The 18897-nt window shown below is 37.8% G+C and overlaps 1 protein-coding gene and 2 long non-coding RNA genes across 3 annotated transcripts; 2 read left to right on the plus strand and 1 right to left on the minus strand.

Annotated features, from left to right (window-relative positions):
* The first annotated feature begins 2358 nt into the window (after positions 1-2358).
* LOC121786158 (omega-3 fatty acid desaturase, endoplasmic reticulum-like) lies at positions 2359-6287 on the plus strand. Its single transcript, XM_042184713.1, has 8 exons — positions 2359-2819; positions 3220-3309; positions 3770-3836; positions 3927-4019; positions 4098-4283; positions 4488-4568; positions 5293-5430; positions 5890-6287. Exons 1-8 carry the CDS (start codon positions 2476-2478, stop codon positions 6070-6072), a joined length of 1182 nt encoding a protein of 393 aa, XP_042040647.1. The 5' UTR covers positions 2359-2475; the 3' UTR covers positions 6073-6287.
* Positions 6288-13979: 7692 nt separating this feature from the next.
* LOC121787427 lies at positions 13980-15066 on the minus strand. The gene is made up of 3 exons (XR_006047494.1): positions 14968-15066; positions 14086-14156; positions 13980-14003 (listed from the first exon to the last, which is right to left on the minus strand). It is a non-coding gene; the product is annotated as an uncharacterized LOC121787427 (long non-coding RNA).
* A 1245-nt stretch (positions 15067-16311) lies between these two features.
* Positions 16312-18589, plus strand: LOC121787428. Its single transcript, XR_006047495.1, has 2 exons — positions 16312-16449; positions 18125-18589. It is a non-coding gene; the product is annotated as an uncharacterized LOC121787428 (long non-coding RNA).
* Positions 18590-18897: the final 308 nt, after the last annotated feature.

Genomic DNA, 18897 nt, shown 5'->3' on the forward strand with positions numbered 1-18897 from the left:
AAGAAGTATGAAACGCAGTCGTCCATCCTTAACCAAATGGTCAGGTGATCGATCTCTGCCTTTGGGTATGGAGCAGCTTTAAAAAAAATGAAACGCAGAAATTAATTAATCTTCATCATAATTAAATTCACCAACACGACAAATTCTCAATTTGAATAAAAGTATGTAGTCAATATAGTTGCAATTAAATGAGTTCATTTTCCACAAATTGCGCCTAAATATGGATCAAGAAGTATGAAACGCAGAAATTAATTAATCTTCATCATGATTAAATTTCCCAACACGACAAATTCTCAATTTGAATAAAAGTATGTAATCAATAGTTGGAGTTGCCTATACATTGGTCCATTCAATTTGCAAGATTATATTTAATACTTTTTCTGTTTTATATTATTTGAGTCATTTATTTTTTTCACTCATTTTGAGAAAACAATACATGAATAGTTAAAGGGGAGAAAGTAAAGTAAAAGTGAGAATAATATAGAGAAAAGTCTTCTCTTTTGTATTCTCTCTCTCTCTCATACTTTACTCTATCCTCATCTTAACTATTTATTACTTCCTTCGTCCCCAAAGAATATTCACTTTGGAGTTGACACGTGTTTTAATATAAAATTGGTGAAGTAAGAGAAAGGTAAAGAGAAAAAGTAAATAAAGTATTGTTAGTGGAGAATGAGTCTCACCTCATAAGAGAGAAAAGACTTTCCAAAATTAGAAAGTGCATATTCTTGTGAGATAGACTAAAAAGTAATGCATATTCTTGAGGGACGGAGGGAGTACTATATAATTTTTCTAAAATGAGTACAAAAAAATGAATCAAGTAACGTGGGACAGATGGAGTAATAATATATCTCATGATAAATATGTACTATAGTATTATTTTTGGCTCATGAGATTAATCTCCATCATGATTAAATTTCCCAACATGACAAATTCTCAATTTTAATAAAAATATGTAATCAATAGTTGGAGTTGCCTATACTTCGAGTCCATTCGGTTTACAAGATTATATCTCATATTTTTTATGTTCCATGTTACTTGAGTCATTTATTTTGCTGCACTCATTTTGAGAAAATAATACTCCATAAATAGTTAAAGTGGAGACAAAGTAAAGTAATAAAGAGAATAATACAGATAAGAGCCTTCTCGTTCGTATTCTCTCTCTTAGTTTACTCTTTCTCCATCTTAACTACTACTAGTACTATTTATTAATTTTTTCAAAACGAGTACAAAAAAATGACTCAAATAACGTGAGACATAATGAGTAATAAATATATCTCATGGTAAATATGTTGTGTATTATACTCCTTGATTCGTGAAATTGAATCTTAAGACATTGTCCTAGATGGATAATTATATGATAATAAATCATAACAATTAAACGGCACCTTCAGTATTTAAAGAGGTATATTTATCTTTTCACCACAAATAAAAAAAATTAATATAGAATAGTCAACTTTTTTTAAACGGTACCTTCATTATTTAAAGAGGCATATATTTTTATCTTTTCACTACAAAAAAAAATTAATATAGAATAGTCAATTTTTTAAACGGTACCTTCATTATTTAAAGAAGTATATTTATCTCTTCTCAAATTATTTTTTAACTATTGCTTGAGGAAAGAAAGGCTACCCTTAAATTAAATTAAACTCACAAATTTAACAATAATAACCAGACTACTTTTCTTATATTCTTCAACCATATAATTTAATGATTAAGAATTCAAAGTCTATAACTATTCTATATAATTTCGTATGAACTTATTTCGCTCCATATTAATTCACTTCAGAAAAAGCATATCATTTTTTTCAATAAAGATAATCTATTTCAGAAAACGAAAACACTATTATATCTATCTTATTATTTCTTCAATTTTGTTTTTTCTTCACATAACAAAGTACTCCACAATCTAAAATAGTCATCATCCTTAGAAAAAGTGAATACTAGTACTATTTAATTTCTTCAAATAAATTATTTAAATTTGTATAACTTCAAACTCAATTCCATAAAACTGCAATTATGGCTGAATTTCATTTCTTTTTATTTGAAATAAACAAATATAAATTTAAAGATCGGGAGTGTGCACCATGATAACTCAAACCCAAAATTTTTAACCTCGGCTCTACCGCTTAACAAACTCATATTCCAATTCCAATACTCCAAAAGAGACCCTAATCTGTATACATGAGCTTGGATCTAATTAAGAAATCCTTGTTAACAATTATACTCCACTTACAAAAAATCAATAATTAGTCTCAATTCAAAATAAAAAAACAATAAGAAAGAACATAAAAAATAGGATCTGACCTTAACCCTAAAATGAGATCAGTCACTACCTCTCTCCTCCACACACACCAACACGTATATGCGCACACACATCTCTCTCTCTCTCTCTATATAGTATATATATTCCCCCTCACGCCTATTCTACTCCTTCCAACTGAGAACCAGCTCCTCGTCTCCAAATCCCCCCCAAAAATGGCCGTTTCTTCCGGTGCCCGTCTCTCCGAGAGTGGCGCTGAAGGAGGAGAGGCTTACGCCGGCCAATGCGAGCAGCTCGAAGGAATCGGAAAGCGTGCCGCCGACAAATTCGACCCCGCCGCGCCGCCGCCGTTCAAAATCGCCGACATCCGCGCCGCGATCCCGCCGCATTGCTGGGTGAAGGACCCCCTGCGCTCCCTCAGCTACGTCGCCTGGGATCTGATAGCCGTCGCCGCGCTCCTCGCCGCCGCCGCCTACCTCGACAGCTGGATCTTCTGGCCGATTTACTGGGCGGCGCAGGGCACCATGTTTTGGGCCTTGTTCGTCCTCGGCCACGATTGGTAATTTCATTTCCTTTTTTTTTGTTTATTCGATTCACATTTTGCTTTATTTAGTTATAAATTAAATCTCACTAATACAGTCGTTTCTCATTTACTAGTGTATTGTTTGTGTATTTAATTGATTTATTCATATCTCATTTTATAAAAATCTTTTCTTTATTTATTATTATACGTATCAATGCCAATTTCTATAATTAATGAGAAGTAGAAAGACTACTATGATTGGATGTTAAAGCTACATTGACAAATCGAACAATTATTATACTATTATTTTGTAGCTCCTATAATTGTAATACCAAGATTGATAGTATGTAGTATATGTATGAATGCATTTTAATTTATTTATTGTGGTATAAACTTTGTATTGGTATTCAATTTAGTGCATGCTGATTCATTGCAGTGGGCACGGGAGTTTTTCAGACAGCACCACGCTAAATAACGTGGTGGGACACATACTACATTCTTCAATTCTTGTACCTTATCATGGATGGTTAGTATTTCTACTGGAAAACATTTTTATGTTTTTGCATCATCTACTTCCGTTCACAAATAATAGTCTCGTTTGTTATTTTAGCTCGGTCATAAAAATTATAGCTGATTTCCATTTACTCTGTATCTACCTTTAGGATTTAGACATTATTTTGGCAATGCTATTACTTTTATTAAGACTCGTTCCCATTCCGTCTACAAATAATAGTTTCTTTTCACAAAAATTAGTCTGTTTTCATTTATTCTGCATCTATCTTTAAGATGAGACATTTTTCTTCGCAATGCTACAATTACTTTTGTTAAAAATTGATCTCGATTCTTGATCGGTTTATAAACATTTTCTCATTCGAATACTATAATCTCTTTTATTAAAACTCGTGCTGATAAAGGATGATAATATTATTTTTTTTGTCACAAATGTCACACAAATATGGCTAATATAGATCTGTATTTTTGCTTAGGCGAATTAGCCATAGAACACACCACCAGAATCATGGTCATGTGGAGAAGGACGAGTCATGGGTGCCGGTAAACATTTCTTGAAACATTTTTTTCTAAATAACTTCTTGAATTTTTTTATCATAGAGATTGATTAATAAGTTAATTTATTAACTGCAGCTGCCTGAAAATGTATACAAGCAGCTAGATTTCTCAACCAAATTCTTGAGATACAAAATCCCATTCCCCATGTTTGCCTACCCTCTCTACTTGGTATGGTTCTCTCTCTCATCTAAATAATTCACATTTCCAACGTAGGAAATTAAATTAAATTTATTTATTTAATTTCAGTGGTATAGAAGTCCCGGAAAATCTGGATCTCATTTCAACCCAGATAGCAGTTTGTTCAAACCCAATGAGAGAGATTTGGTAATCACTTCCACCATTTGTTGGGCTGCAATGGTTGCTTCTCTCCTCTATGCTTCCACCATTGTTGGCCCAACCATGTTATTCAAGCTCTACGGTGTGCCTTATTTGGTAAGACGCTGCTATGAATTCGAGAGTATTGCTATTTCGAATTAAGTCCAAATGAGACACAATACGAAATAGAGAAGAATATTGTTATACTCATATCAAATAAATCGTAAGGATAATAGCTATTAATGAAATTATCAAATTTCGTAATTTAAATAACTATCATCTTAGAATAAAATTCTGAAGTCATGGGTTCAAATCTTGTAGATATTCGTTGTGTGGTTGGACACGGTGACATATTTGCATCACCATGGTTACGACAAGAAGCTACCATGGTACCGCAGCAAGGTATTATTTTAATTCAGTTTTATTTCTATTTTAGTTTTAGTTCTGTCACTAGCATATATTTCCCAATATTAATGCCACATTATTTAACACAAATATCTACATTCAAATCGACTATATTAGTATTTGTTTAGCTGAAAATCTCACCTACCCATCCAGTGTATTTTAATATATTTTCACAAAAGATGTATTTTAGTCTTTTCCTAAATCTATCTCTTTTTTTAATTATGATTCATATATTCCAAACATTAATTCAAAAATCGCGTCACATATACTTAAATTAGCTATTTTTTCTAATTCTTGTTATAATTTGGTAACATCTAGTTATAACTGGGAAAATACTCTGAACTATTAGTTCAAAATATTGCGATTGTTCAGTTTCCACTATTGCTCTATGACTAGAGATTATGTTCACTACTTTCTGTTGTTTGGTGTCCATTTTTTTTCCAAAAACTGAATCAATGACAATGTATCTTGACTCAAGTGTTAAGATCAACTTGGACAATTTATACGTGCTTATCTCATACTGTATCTCATTATTATAATGTCTAGTGAGTCGAATGACCATGGTCCAGTCAAGAGTGACAATGTCTACACAAAATATCTTGAATTAGAATCTCAACAACTTTTTCTAAATCAGAGATTTCCAGTCATGTGCTCCGACACAAGTCATGTGCTATGAAAGTAGTAGTTATTAATGTTTCCTTTTTTTGTCTTGTAATAACAGGAATGGAGTTATTTAAGAGGAGGATTGACAACAGTAGATCAAGATTATGGAATATTCAACAAAATTCACCATGATATCGGCACCCATGTTATACACCACCTCTTCCCTCAGATCCCACATTACCATTTAGTGGAAGCGGTGAGATCTCTATTCATAATTAAATTTGTTTAATTAGTCCCTAATCACGTGATCATCTTTGCATAACAACAACTTTAAATCTTAATTAATTTTTGCACTGGAATATTATGCTATATATCTATGTTAGCACTATCCGTGAGTACCCTTTTGATTTTTTTTAATTTAGTAGTAGTGTAGTACTATCATTCTGATATTTTGAAACTGATTATTGGGGCCGTTATTTTTACAAATGACATAAAAATCTAAGTATGATTTGTTCTTTTATTCACTTTTTTGAAGTTAGTGAGAAAATGGACAAATCAATCTTTGATTTTTGTGCAACTTTGTAACATCAATGATATATAAACATAAGTTATGTAGCATAACATTCCAATTAATTTAATTCCAATACCTGAAAATTCAAATTTTTTTAAACATGTTTTTTACTGATGAAATAATATATGAGAGTGGTGTTTACAGACGAGGGAGGCAAAGAGGGTGCTCGGAAATTACTACAGAGAGCCCAGAAAATCTGGACCAGTTCCATTTCACTTGATTCCTACATTGTTGAAAAGTCTAAGCAGGGATCATTATGTCAGTGATAATGGAGACATAGTTTACTATCAAACTGATGCTCAACTATTTTCTTCTAAAGAGATTTAGTGATGGGTTCTAAAATAATCAAATTGTATTAGATTTATTTCATGGTAGCTTTTTGGGGGCCACATTATTTTAGTTAGAGAAATGATTGTGTGCCACAAAAAGAATTTTAAATAATTGTATTGAGTTTTTCAGAATGCAATTTTGCTCCCCCTTGTTTTTTGTCTTATGATTATGTAATATTCCTTTAAATAAAGTTTTTAGGTGATTGCGTGCCAGTTTTGTGGACTTTTGAAGATTACTTGTATTATTTAAAAAGAAAAAAAAGAGAAAAGATTTGGTTATTTTGTTTGTTTCGTTCCTGCCTTTCGCTTATTTTAATAGTAATTTAATTATGAATTTTGTGGTTTAATTATGAATTATGTTTTCGAGTTAAATTGTCTGGATTTATGATGAATCCATCGTCTTGTTGCATGAATACCTTGAGTTTGATACCCATTTATTACTTTATAAAAATAAGAGATTATAATATAAATCACAATTCATTTCAATAAAAGAGAAGGTTCTGAGCACTTGACATTTTGCATCTAATGTGTTTTACAACTTACTTTCCCCGTCCCTTAAGAATATGCACACTTTCCTTTTTAATTCGTCCCACAAGAATATGCACTTTCTAATTTTGGAAAGTCTTATCTCTCTAATAAGGTGAGACACATTCTCCACTAATAATACTTTATTTACTTTTTCTCTCTACCTCTCTCTTACTTTAGAGCATCCACAATGGTAATAAGTCAGCCATAGACTAGCCACAAACTCCTTCTGCCACATCATCAGCACTAAAAACTCCTTCTGCCACATCATCAGGACAAACAACTGCACAAGCAATATGCTAGCCACAATAAACAAAATTATAAAAAATAAATAATTAACAATCACACAAAATATGGAATTAAATTTACGACACAGATATGAGAAAATTCAATAATAATAGTAAAATTTAAAAAAGTACATTAATTAAAAAAATCACATTAATTTTAAAAAAAAACCCTCTTCCACACACGAGCCCCCGCCTCCGCCTCACTCCTCGTCGCCGCTATCCGGGACCCCCATATATGCGGCATCTGAGCCCGCGTCTGAGCCCTCCAACTGTGCCGAGGCGGCATCCAAATCGACCTGCACACTCTCGAGCATTGAGTGAAGAAACCTCTTCTACACGGGGTCAGTTGCTCCCTCCATTCAGCTAAGATCTTGTGCACACACTCACCCAAGCCTTGGACAGCGCGACGTTCTCCGCATCCGCCCACTTCCTCCGTGCCGGGATGTCGTCATCAGCCGGCTGCGACGACTCGCCGATCACCCTTTTGCCCTTCCCCATTGCCCTTCTTCTTCTTTGGTGCGCCCCGACCCCGCCCTACTCCCCCCGTTTGAACGGGAGTGTCCGCATCCTCGAGATCTATCCCTAACTCCTCTAAGGAGAAAGTCTAACACCCAGTGAACTGCGTCTCCGATGGGGCCGATGTGTGCGAAGAAGCAGTCAAAAAATTAAGACTGGGGCGATAGACATTGCCCCCCCGGTGTCCCCTGCATCCCGGGCTGCCACCCCGACATCATCTGCATCCCGGCTGCCCACCCCGGCATCATTTGCATCTCGGGTACCCCCTGCCTGCCCGGCATCACTTGCCCGCCCTGCATCCCCTGCCATCCCGGCATACTACCCCCGGCTGCCATCCCGGGCATCATCTGCTGCCAATGTTACATGTTGTAGTACCCGGCCATCGGACCCCATCCACCTCCCACGGGTGCCGTGGGAGTTTGAGACCCGCTCGTCACTGGAGTAGACTCGTTGTTGTTCTCCATTTTGCTTTATTGCTCTTGTACAGAAATTAAGTGAGAGAGAGAACTCGTTAAAACAAGCGGTGCGAATGAAAATGACGTGTAAATCGCGTATATATAGTGTTTTAAAAAAAGTGCTGGCCGATCACTCGCCTACAATGGCGGCCAACCGATCGGCGAGCGCATCGGCCAGCGCTCAATAATCGACGTGCGCTCGCCGAAATTCTCGCCGTTTTTCCGCTCGCCACCTACAATGGTTCGACTAGCAGACCGGCCAGTGCCAGGAATCAGATAGCCGGTCCGCTTGCCTCCATTGGAGATGCTCTTACCAATTTTATATTAAAACGCGTGCCAAATCCAAAGTGCATATTCTTTAGGGATGGAGGGAGTATTAAATAGTCAGTCGGCTTTGCAATTATTGTGGCAATAATTCAATAATTTCGATTTACTATTTGTGATTTATGTGAACTATAAGCTGTAGTTGCATCCTAGCAAGAATATGATATGTTGTGGTGATGATAATTTACATGAACAAAATAAATCATGATTATCGACGGGTCGCAGCGCAGTTGGCAGCGCGGAGAACTGTGGTGACCTTGAGATCACGGGTTAAAATTCGCCACCCACCCGCTGGGAGACTTTCAACCTTAATCCGCAAGCCCGGTTGAACATGATTAATAGAATTCCATCGAAGGAGTTACTGTACTATTTAATTCATTGGTGAGATTCGAAGCTACGAATATTGGCAATGGCCACAAGAATATCTATTCTAACAACAAATGATCTCAAATATTGCCACTTTAGCATCGATCTTTTTTCCTTTTCTTGTAGAGTTCATAACAAGGGTCCATAGTCATGTGATGTGGCACAGCTCTCGTATTGATATTATTATTATTATTATTATTATTATTATTATTATTATTATTATTATTATTATTATTATTATTATTATTATTATTATTATTATTATTGAGAGTGGCTAAGATTTCGCTGGCACACGGTCCCGTTTTCTATCCATCATAACGAGTGGGTGAACTGTGGATCAGTAACATTTATTTATGTATTATTTAGATATATTAGTATTTGTATCAAAATGATTTTTATGGTTGTCCTACAATATAATTATTTCTTGTGGTTCTAACGTGATATGTATAAAAAGAGAGGGCCCGTGAAATTCTTGTGAAAGGTATTTGTCCTCCACCCATTTGCAAAGCTTGAAATATCATATATACCCTCGATAAATGTTAGTAATATATTCTAATTAATTATATTTAAAAAAATTGTGATTTTTGAAACGTTACTATAAATTTAAAATGTAATAAACTAATAATTCTTCAATGTGTTAAATAAGTAAAGATTTTCAATTTACTTCCGTTGCCGCAACCACATTTTGATGGCACAAACTCTACTAGTTAGGAATGTTACTCATGTATCAAGAAATCATGTTCATTGCATAATGAATGAAAATTCTTACCTTAAAATTTAAAAAGATGAACATTAAAAAAATTCTCAATTTCCATGTCAAATACAGATATCCACACACTAAATATTACTGGTGAAGTTGAAAGATGATAGAGATAAAAGGAAAACAAGTTATAGCCTCCAAAATTGAACAATTTTATGGACCCTATACTCATTAACTAGACATCTCATCTTTCCCCACAAAAGCCAAGACACTACTATACATATTCTCTTACAAAAAATCTGCAAACACTAGCTTGACATTGGACCAAGTCAAGAATCAAATTGGCCACCTCTACTTTATTGCTAGCAAAAGTAGCAATTGGCAATGGGAGACAGTGGCCACGCACAGAGAAGCAACGAGGGACTTAAGCCCCTATCAAGCTAAATTATTGCTTGTGTATATGACTTCGTTGAATTTTCAGTATTTTGTAAGAATCGTGGTGCAAGTACCATTATTATCACAACAAAACACATGAAAATTATTGTTTTTGAGATTTCAAAATTTGAAATTTAAAATATTATTGTCATATTTCATACATCCAACCCAAATTGGAGAGGGACTAGGCGTTGGGAAGCACCACACCTTTTCTTTCTCCATCAACTTGGCTACTAATATTCCACTCAATTCAAACTCAAAAGCCCACCCCACCAAAAAATTATTCATATCCTCTTTTTGCTTACCACTACACAACTTTTTATCAACTTGATTACAAATTCAAGACCTCTTAGCATTAATTTGTCCAAGATTTTGTGAATTTCTCATTTGGCCCGATCCATTAGATGGGGCCAACTACACTTTCTCCATCGTTTTAGTCTCATTCACCGTGTACGGGGAGAGTTGCATTGCCGGATTTGTTGTTAACGAATCCCACAACACACTCCGCTAGTGCTCTTTCGATAATTTTTTAACGGATGAGAGAGAAAGCACGAGGCAAACCAGTGTCCCCAGCTCTACTCCACGAGTAGTAGTGGCTCGACTCATGGGACTGGACCGCATCCCATGACTCCATGAGTCGTGCCCATTGGAGAAAGACAGCCTCATCAAGAGCTCCAAGACTACGAATTCTACACATCCTAAGAGAATGATCCTTGCAAAACAACCATGAGTGATTTAATTTGTAATCACTAATGGAAAATGTGTAGATATTAGCAAATTAAAAATTGAACCAATTTCTCCTCTAGAAAAATAAGAATGATAATATAAGTAGATTTTACTAATTGTATATATTGTTGCTAATAGTATTATTATTTCAAAGGCAAGTAGGCCCATATACATGCTTTGGGCCCAAAAGTAGATGCATATATAATTATCGGACTAGGCCGTTTAAAGTTTTATTTTTCTAATAATAATTGGGCTTTTAGAGCAAATATATGAAAGTCGGGCCACAAAATAATCGATTCGAGTACAGGGATTCTATTTATATAAGTAGATCATTATTTTTATCATTATAGTCATTCTATTTAGATTAAAGTTCAAATTGATTCCATATATTTGCTCTAATTTGAAACACATATATCTGTACACCATAGATTGAGATTTGAGAATGAACAATCAAACATGCAATATTGCAATTATATGAAGAATTAAAACAACAAACTCATCGCGCTCATGGATATCGATTTTTCAAATCTTGCTTCGTCTCTTCATCGTGTCAACATCAACCTTTCCACTCTTTTTTGCCTCGATCAGCTACATAAACCAAAAGTGAGCCTTTTAATGTTACTCCCTCGGTCCCCCGCCCACGAAAAATAGTCACATTTTGTAATTTATAATGTACACGAAAAATAGGGTCATTTCAAAAAGGAAAACATTTTTCATACTTTATCCACCTTTTCTCATTCTTTAGAGCATCTCCAATAAGCACGGACGTCAAATAGCCATCAAATAGCCTTCACACTGCCACATCATCAGCACTACAATTCTCCTGCCACATCAGCTTGCCACTTCAACTGGACATCAAATAGCTCTCACATAGCCTTCACACTACCTATCCACATCACTAATAACAATTATATAATTTAATTTACACTTGTATCAACATACGGAATTTAATTTACGAGACAAATACGGAAAATTCGAATAATAATATTAAAATTTAAAAAGTACAATAATATAAAAAAAAGTACAAAAATTAAAAAGTACATTAATTTAAAAAAGTAAAACAAAATCACTCATCGCCGTCGTCCTCGTCTCCGTCGTCGCCCAGCGCTTCTTCACCGTCGTCGCCGCCGCCTCCGTCGCCACCTACGCCGCGGCTATTCCCGCCGGTGTCCCTCCTCATCGCCTCCAATTCTTCACGCTGGCTCTGGAGCAATACACGAAGAAAATCCTTCACCTCGGGGTCCACCACCGCTTGGAAGTCGGCTAAGGTCTTCACCATTTGAGCGCGCGTTTGTTGGCGCGCGAAGAATTTGAGCTCCTCGGTAGACCTGCCGAGGGGGGATGCCGAATGGACGTCCTGGGAACTTGGGGTGCCCCCCTCGCAACCTGCTGCGCCCGCCTTTGCCCAACCGGGCGAGGTCGGCGACCGAACGACCCAGGAGTCGGGACCTCCTGGGCCGTCTTAGGGAGGTCTGACGAACCACCGCTGCTGCCGCTATAATCTCCGGTATAGTTCAGTCTCTGCCTCTTCGGCCAGCCAGCGTCGACGCCTGCCCGGAATTTCTCCGACTCGTTGAGCACAACGTAGCAGTTCCAGTAGGTGAACTCATAGTACTTCTAATCCGGATCGGGGTAGTCTCTCTCCGCAATCCTCCTGCAGTCTTCCTCTGTTTGGCCACTGGTCTGCATGCGGAGGGCGTTGGCGTACAAACCCGAAAATCGAGAGACGCCAGCCCTGATTCGGTCCCAGCACTTCCGGACCTCCTCCCCGGTGCACGGTCTCCCTTCAGGGCAAAATGCCCTGTAGGCTGCGGCTATCTTGGCCCACAAGTTGACGATCCTCTGGTTGTTCGAAACCAGAGGATCGTCGCAGACACTCACCCACGCCTTGGCAACCGCAACGTTCTCTGCGTCTGTCCACTTCCTCCGGCCCCGGATTTCGGCTTGGGACTGCGACGACTCGCCGACCTTCTTCGCCTTGCCCTTCTTCTTACCCCGCCCTACTCCCTGGCTTTGAATGAGAGTTTCCGAAACCTCGTTAATATCAAAACCCAAGTCCGCTAAGGAGAAGGTCTCCGTATACTGTGCATCCGTTGGGGTCGATGTGTGCGAAGAACCGGTGGAAAAATCAAAAGTCAGCCGATAGGCGTTGTCCCCCCCGTGCGTCCCCTGCGCCGGGGGAATCATCTGTTGCGCCGGTGGCTGCATGCCGGGTGCCCACCCCGGCATCATCTGCATAGGGGGCTGCATGCCGGGTGCCCACCCCGGAATCATATGCTGCCACGGGTACATGTTGTAGTACCCGCTCATCGGAGGCCAACCACCTCCCCCAAGAGCCGGGGAAGTATGGGACCCTGCCCCGGGAGTCGGGGGCGTCTGAGACCCTACACCGGGAGGCGGGGGAGTCTGAGACCATCCCCCAGGATTAACTGGAGTACCTTCGTAGTTGTTCTCCATTGCTCGTTATTGATCTTGTACAGAAAGTAAGGTAGAGAGAGAGAGTACTCGTTAAAACAAGTGGTGCGAATGAAAATGAGGTTCAACGCGCGTATATATAGTTTTTTCGAAAAACCAAAAAAAAAAAATTAAATCCGACGCCGGTTTGGCGCCGATCCGGGACGCACAATGGCGCCCGTGAGGATCGGCGTCGGAACCGGCGTCAGCGCGGGAATCGGCATGGCGACGCCGATTTTGACGCCGATTTCGCCCACGCCGGTTCCAATGGTTCAGCGTCAAACCGGCGTGGGCGAAAAATCGGCGTCGCGGTGGTGACGCCGGTTATTGGAGATGCTCTTATCTTTCCTATTCTCTTTCCCTCTCTTACTTTCACCTCTACAAGATATTACTCCTATGTTCCCAAAAATAGTCCATTTTTTCAATTTTGGTCCATCCATCTAAATTAGTCCACTTTTTTTTATTTTGAAAACTTTTTCTATCACGCTATACTACTAATGAAGTGAATTTGACTGTCCAGTAACCACTAATGCTGCTTCAACTATTTTTCTCCTTTTCTCTCGTATTTTACCAGTTTAGCATCAAAACTCGCATCATCCCCAAAGTCTAATTTTTGGAGATGGATGAGTATCTTTCAATATTTTACTCCCTCGTCTCAGAAAAATAGTTTCCTTTTACCATTTTAGTTCGTTCCACATAATTAGTCTATCTTATATTTTGGGAAATATATTCACCACCCACACATAACACAACTAATAAGGTTGGTCCATATATTTTTAGGGGACCGAGGGAGCATAAGGTGAATAAGTACACCTTCTCTGCGAGGTCTTGTGGCACTCTAATGCTTTGTTATCTTGTAAGTTGCAGGTAGAGTTGCCAAAGAGAAGTGTTGGCCCAATATCTATCTCAAATGTGTAATCTATCACCAAAAGAAAAAACTAGCAACTGGGCAGTGATGTGGGGGCGATTTTCTAGCTATAGGCAGTGAAAAGGGATAAAGATGCAAGTTTGTCAAAATTGGCCGTTACTTTATATCGGTAGTAAACAAAAGGAGAAAAGTAGCTCACCTCTGCAGGTCTATCACCAAGTATAACCTTGGCACCATACTTTGTTGCTTCTATATATGCCGTACGAAAAAGTGCTAAAAAAAGACAGATTATTGATGTGTATCATAAAATAATGTTTCTCTATAAATTTAGCATAAATGAAAATTTGAATCATACCGCTTAAATAGAATTGAATAAAGAGTTTCATTTTTCTTCCACATATGCACCATATCTTGCAAGGTCGGCATCTGTAAACAATGCTTATTAGTGAAATGAGTTGACAGGTAAAACAAGGTATTAGAAAGATGGACAAGGGAAGTTAAGATCATTAGTTGAGACAGGTTGTTTGTGGGAAGTATACAAATGTGGCCAACAAGATATTGCGGGATATAGTCAGCATGATGATGGTTGAGCACAATCATCAGTCAGTTAGTATGGTGCGCAGATTAGTTTGTGGGAGATTTGCTAAAGTTAGAAATATCTGTAGTAGGTACCATCACATTCGGAGAGAGATCAACAATTTGGACAGTTATTCTGTTTGCCTTTTTCTCTTTCAGTCATTTTATCAAATATATTGAGTTCATCTTTCTTCTATTACAGTATTCTCTTGATCCTTTCATCGAGCACCTCTTGTGCTCCGCTCTACTGCCTAATTGAGTTAGAATTCCAGCCCTTTACTCCTAAAACCTTTCATGCCTGATCTCTTCATCGGCTCAGTTAATTCTCAAAATAATTGGCTATTGTAGAATTGGTTAGGCCAGTCAAATTGGGTACAGATACCTGATCCGAAAATTTTGGGTGTACGATCCGGAATTTCCCAAAAACTAATACCCAATACTCGGTCCGAAACTAATTTTGGGTATCCGAATACCCGACTCGGGTATCCAGTCCCAATTTTGAATTTTTCTTTTTTTTATTAAAAAATAAGTATAAACTTTTAGAAATATAAACTTGAAATACACTAAACAACATTTATAAAAAAATGTCGCTAAACACAAAATGAGCATTTCATCCTCAAACAAAAATATCTGAACAATACTAATCCGTAAAGATAATTACCTTTCATGCGATATCTACTGCAGGCTGTTTTTTTGGAGCTGTGCGCTAGTCGCCGTCATATTCTTACGCATGATAAAATTGAGGTTAGTTGCTCATATTTGTATTTGTTTTTGGTTTCTGTAGAATCAATTGAATATGGTGCTAGAAATTAGTTACCAGTGGATTTGAATTCAGTGCTCTTATTTGGTTTCTGTGGGTTTCAAACATCGAAGATATTGAAAAAAATCTATAATTATTAACCAATGTTAAAAGTGTTAGGAGTAAAGGCTGGAATTACAACTCAATTAGGCAGTAGAGCGAAGCACAAGAGGTGTTCTAAGAAATAACTCAAATCTAACAATTCACACTACAGATATTCGATGAATGGATCAAGAGAATACTGTATTTGAAGAAAAATGAACGCAATGTATTTGATAAAAAAACTGAAAGAAAAAAAGCAAACAGAACAAGTGTACAAATTATTGTCTTCTCAAAAGATGATACTCCCTACTAAAGCAGTCATCATCTATCGCAACTCTAAAACAAATCTGATAAACAAATACTAGTAGTATAATAATAATATTGAAATGATCAATTCCTACTTATGAACTAAAAATAAGGATAGCAGATATTGAGGAAATCGGGTTTATAGGCTACTTTGCCTTTAAAATAACTTTAAAATAACGTAAATGTACCCATTTTGTTATCTATTCCATAAATGGGAAAAACGTCACTCTCGTTGGCGTGTTTTAAGTGAAAACGCCACCCGTATTGGCGTTTTACAACGTATGTGTCGTCGTATTGCATGTACATTGAAAGACGCCGACGCGGTTGGCGTTTGAACGAAAAACGCCAATCCCACTGGCGTGTTTCAAAAAACGCCAATTCGGGTGGCGTTTTTCATGCCTTCCGCCGTGAAAAAAAGGCCAAAAATTATCCCAAGTTATACACGCCAATGAGATTGGCGTGTTTCAACCTTTCAAGGCAAACTACCGTTCAGGCATTTCATCAAACACTTGGAGAGCAGGTATGTGTAAATTAGGTAGTGATCATCTTTCTCTGTGTTTGGTGGCAGTTTTTGCTTTTTGAAAGTGATCTCTGTACTAGATATAGTGTAGAGCAGGTATGCATAGTGATGATGCTCATGTTTCCGAACTGGAGCTCCCCCAAGCTGCCTGATGAGTAGCTGTGCGCTACGTGTGATCTGGTGAACTTGTCGCCACCATCATCGTGGCCACGACGCTGAGTACCTGGAACTGGACTCATCGGATCCTTAGCCCTTCCATCTACTGTAAAACAACAACAAAGTGGAGAGATTATGTGAATCAATCGCATTTAGGTTGCGAAAGTAAAGAGGAAGTTTACCTATGTGGACTGGACTACTCCAGTTTTTGATTTGCCAACACATGACGAGAAACAGACCAAGAAAAACAGCACAGCTAAAGAGAAAGCTAAAACAAACACATGAGTTTGATCATGCGGAGCAAGGAGATGCATTATTTGGTAATGCTTCTTTCCTGATTATGATGCTATATTTTGAGTCTAATGTGCTGTTTATTTTTGGTGTGGGTGATTAATTAGGAAATGTTGGCAGCCTCTGTATTTGAAGGCATTCACATACTAATATTCTGTTTTATGGCATGCTTTTGTGAGGTTCGCTCAATATAACGTGAGTCATACAGTTAACTATAACTAATACCCTTATATCGAAGTAATTATTTCTTCAAATATCAAAGTAATGAGTCTTGATCCATATCCACAATCCAACCATCAAAATACAATTCAAGCATTAACCTCATTACCTAAACATAGTGGTTTGACAACCAGATAAGAATGTAACGCAAACATATCGTCCAACTAGATTAACCTATATCTTCTTTGGTAACAGTTTCTTAACCAAATCAAATAAAACACTATCTTTGCCTTCCCTTCGTAGAGGTTCAATCAGCATCGTAAAAGTGGTAGCGCCAAGTGTGCATCCCCCTCTTGCAGTCATCTCTTTCAAGACAAGAATCACATCGTCCATCTTGCTCCTTTTGAGAAGAGCTTGAACATAAATATTGTAAGTCACACTATCGGGCAAGCACCCCTTTATTTCCACCAAACCTTCATGTAAACCAACCATATATTCAATCTTCGTAACTGGAGCAAGTCTAGAAGGCGAACCTGCTACGGAAGAATCAGCATGTTGCGCTGCATCTGAGCTATTATTTTGAACCAACTGTTTGATGAAATGCCTGAACGAAAGTTTGCCCTCCAAGTGTTTGATGAAATGCCTGAACGAGAGTTTGCCTTGAAAGGTTGAAACACGCCAATCCCATTGGCGTGTATAACTTGGGATAATTTTTGGCCTTTTTTTCACGGCGGAAGGCATGAAAAACGCCACCCGAATTGGCGTTTTTTGAAACACGCCAGTGGGATTGGCGTTTTTGGTTCAAACGCCAACCGCGTCGGCGTCTTTCAACGTACATGCAATACGACGACACATACGTTGTAAAACGCCAATACGGGTGGCGTTTTCACTTAAAACACGCCAACGAGAGTGGCGTTTTTCCCATTTATGGAATAGATAACAAAATGGGTACATTTACGTTATTTTAAAGGCAAAGTAGCCTATAAACCCGATTTCCTCAGCAGATATTCCCATCTTTAGCAAATCTCCCACAAACCGATCTTCGCACGACTGTGCTCGACCGCCCATCATGATGACTTTATCCTATATTATCTTGTAGGCCACATTGTATATGTTAAATTCTCTAAATTCTGTCCCACATCGACTTGGTGAAGATCCCATCTAATCTATATAAGTGTGGATAACCCTCCCCCTTATGAGGCCTTTTAAGGGGTGAGTGGCCCATTTCTAATATGGTATCAGAGCGGGCCCCGATGTCCTTTCCGGCCCACACGTGAGGGGGCGTGTTAAATCCTCTAAATTCTGTCCCACATCGACTTGGTGAAGATCCCATCTAATCTATATAAGTGTGGATAACCCTCCCCCTTATGAGGCCTTTTAAGGGGTGAGTGGCCCATTTCTAATAGTATACTTTCCACAAACAACCTGTCTCAACTAATGATCTTAACTTCCCTTGTCTATATTTCTAATACCTTGATTTATTACTCCTTTTTATGCTCTTAATTAGTAGAACCTGTCAACTTATTTCACTAATATTGTTCACAGATGCCGACCTTGCAAGATATGGTGCATATGAGGAAGAAAAATGAAAGTCTTCAAAAGAAAATGCTTATAATTGCAATAAGAGTTGCACAGATTGCCTGTCTCTATGGCACTTATCTCTGCTTCGATGAGTTACGACAAGGATGAATAAAAATTGTTGAGGCTTGCTCAAAAAATCGAGTGGATTGATTCGATTTTCTCAATTTTGCCATTGAAGCTAAACCCATATACATCATTTGAGCTTGAATTCTGCAGCCCCCAACATTTATTGGGCCGGGCCTGTTTGTTGCTATATTTTTCTCCTAAATTTTAATTGGGCCTTCGGTAGCAAATAATATGTAATAGGTAGGTCGTCGGACCATTTGTTAGAAGTGGCCATAAAATAATCAATCAGAGTAGAGGGATTTATTATATTTTTAGCTCTTTGTTTTTATTACTATTGAGTTAAAGTCATTCTATTCAATTAAATATGTGAGACCATCATTAGACGATAATTTTTATAATTAAAAGGTGAAGAAATTATTATAACAAGCACATATTAAAAGGGTTCTATTTTTACTGCTTCATCATCCATTTTCTAGAAACAGAAACTCTTTCTATTTTGGATTTTTCGTTTGAGTGTTCCAATTTTATTACTTAAGCTAAGCCCACGTACGTCATTTGGGCCAGAATTCTGCAGCCCATAACTTTACTGGGTCGGGCATATTTCATGCTCTATTTTTCTCCTTAATTGGGCCATTTGCTAAAACTATTGATTAGAGTAAAGGGTTTTATTA

Source organism: Salvia splendens, chromosome 22 (assembly GCF_004379255.2).
Source record: "Salvia splendens isolate huo1 chromosome 22, SspV2, whole genome shotgun sequence".
Classification (NCBI taxonomy): Eukaryota; Viridiplantae; Streptophyta; class Magnoliopsida; order Lamiales; family Lamiaceae; genus Salvia; species Salvia splendens.

Excerpts from the sequence above, each read along its gene's own strand:
- LOC121786158 (XM_042184713.1), top strand. The coding sequence starts at position 2,476 with ATGGCCGTTTCTTCCGGTGCCCGTCTCTCCGAGAGTGGCGCTGAAGGA. Across the intron at positions 3,837-3,926 it reads AGGACGAGTCATGGGTGCCG|CTGCCTGAAAATGTATACAA; the intron begins GTAAACATTTCT and ends TATTAACTGCAG. Across the intron at positions 4,569-5,292 it reads TACCATGGTACCGCAGCAAG|GAATGGAGTTATTTAAGAGG; the intron begins GTATTATTTTAA and ends TTGTAATAACAG.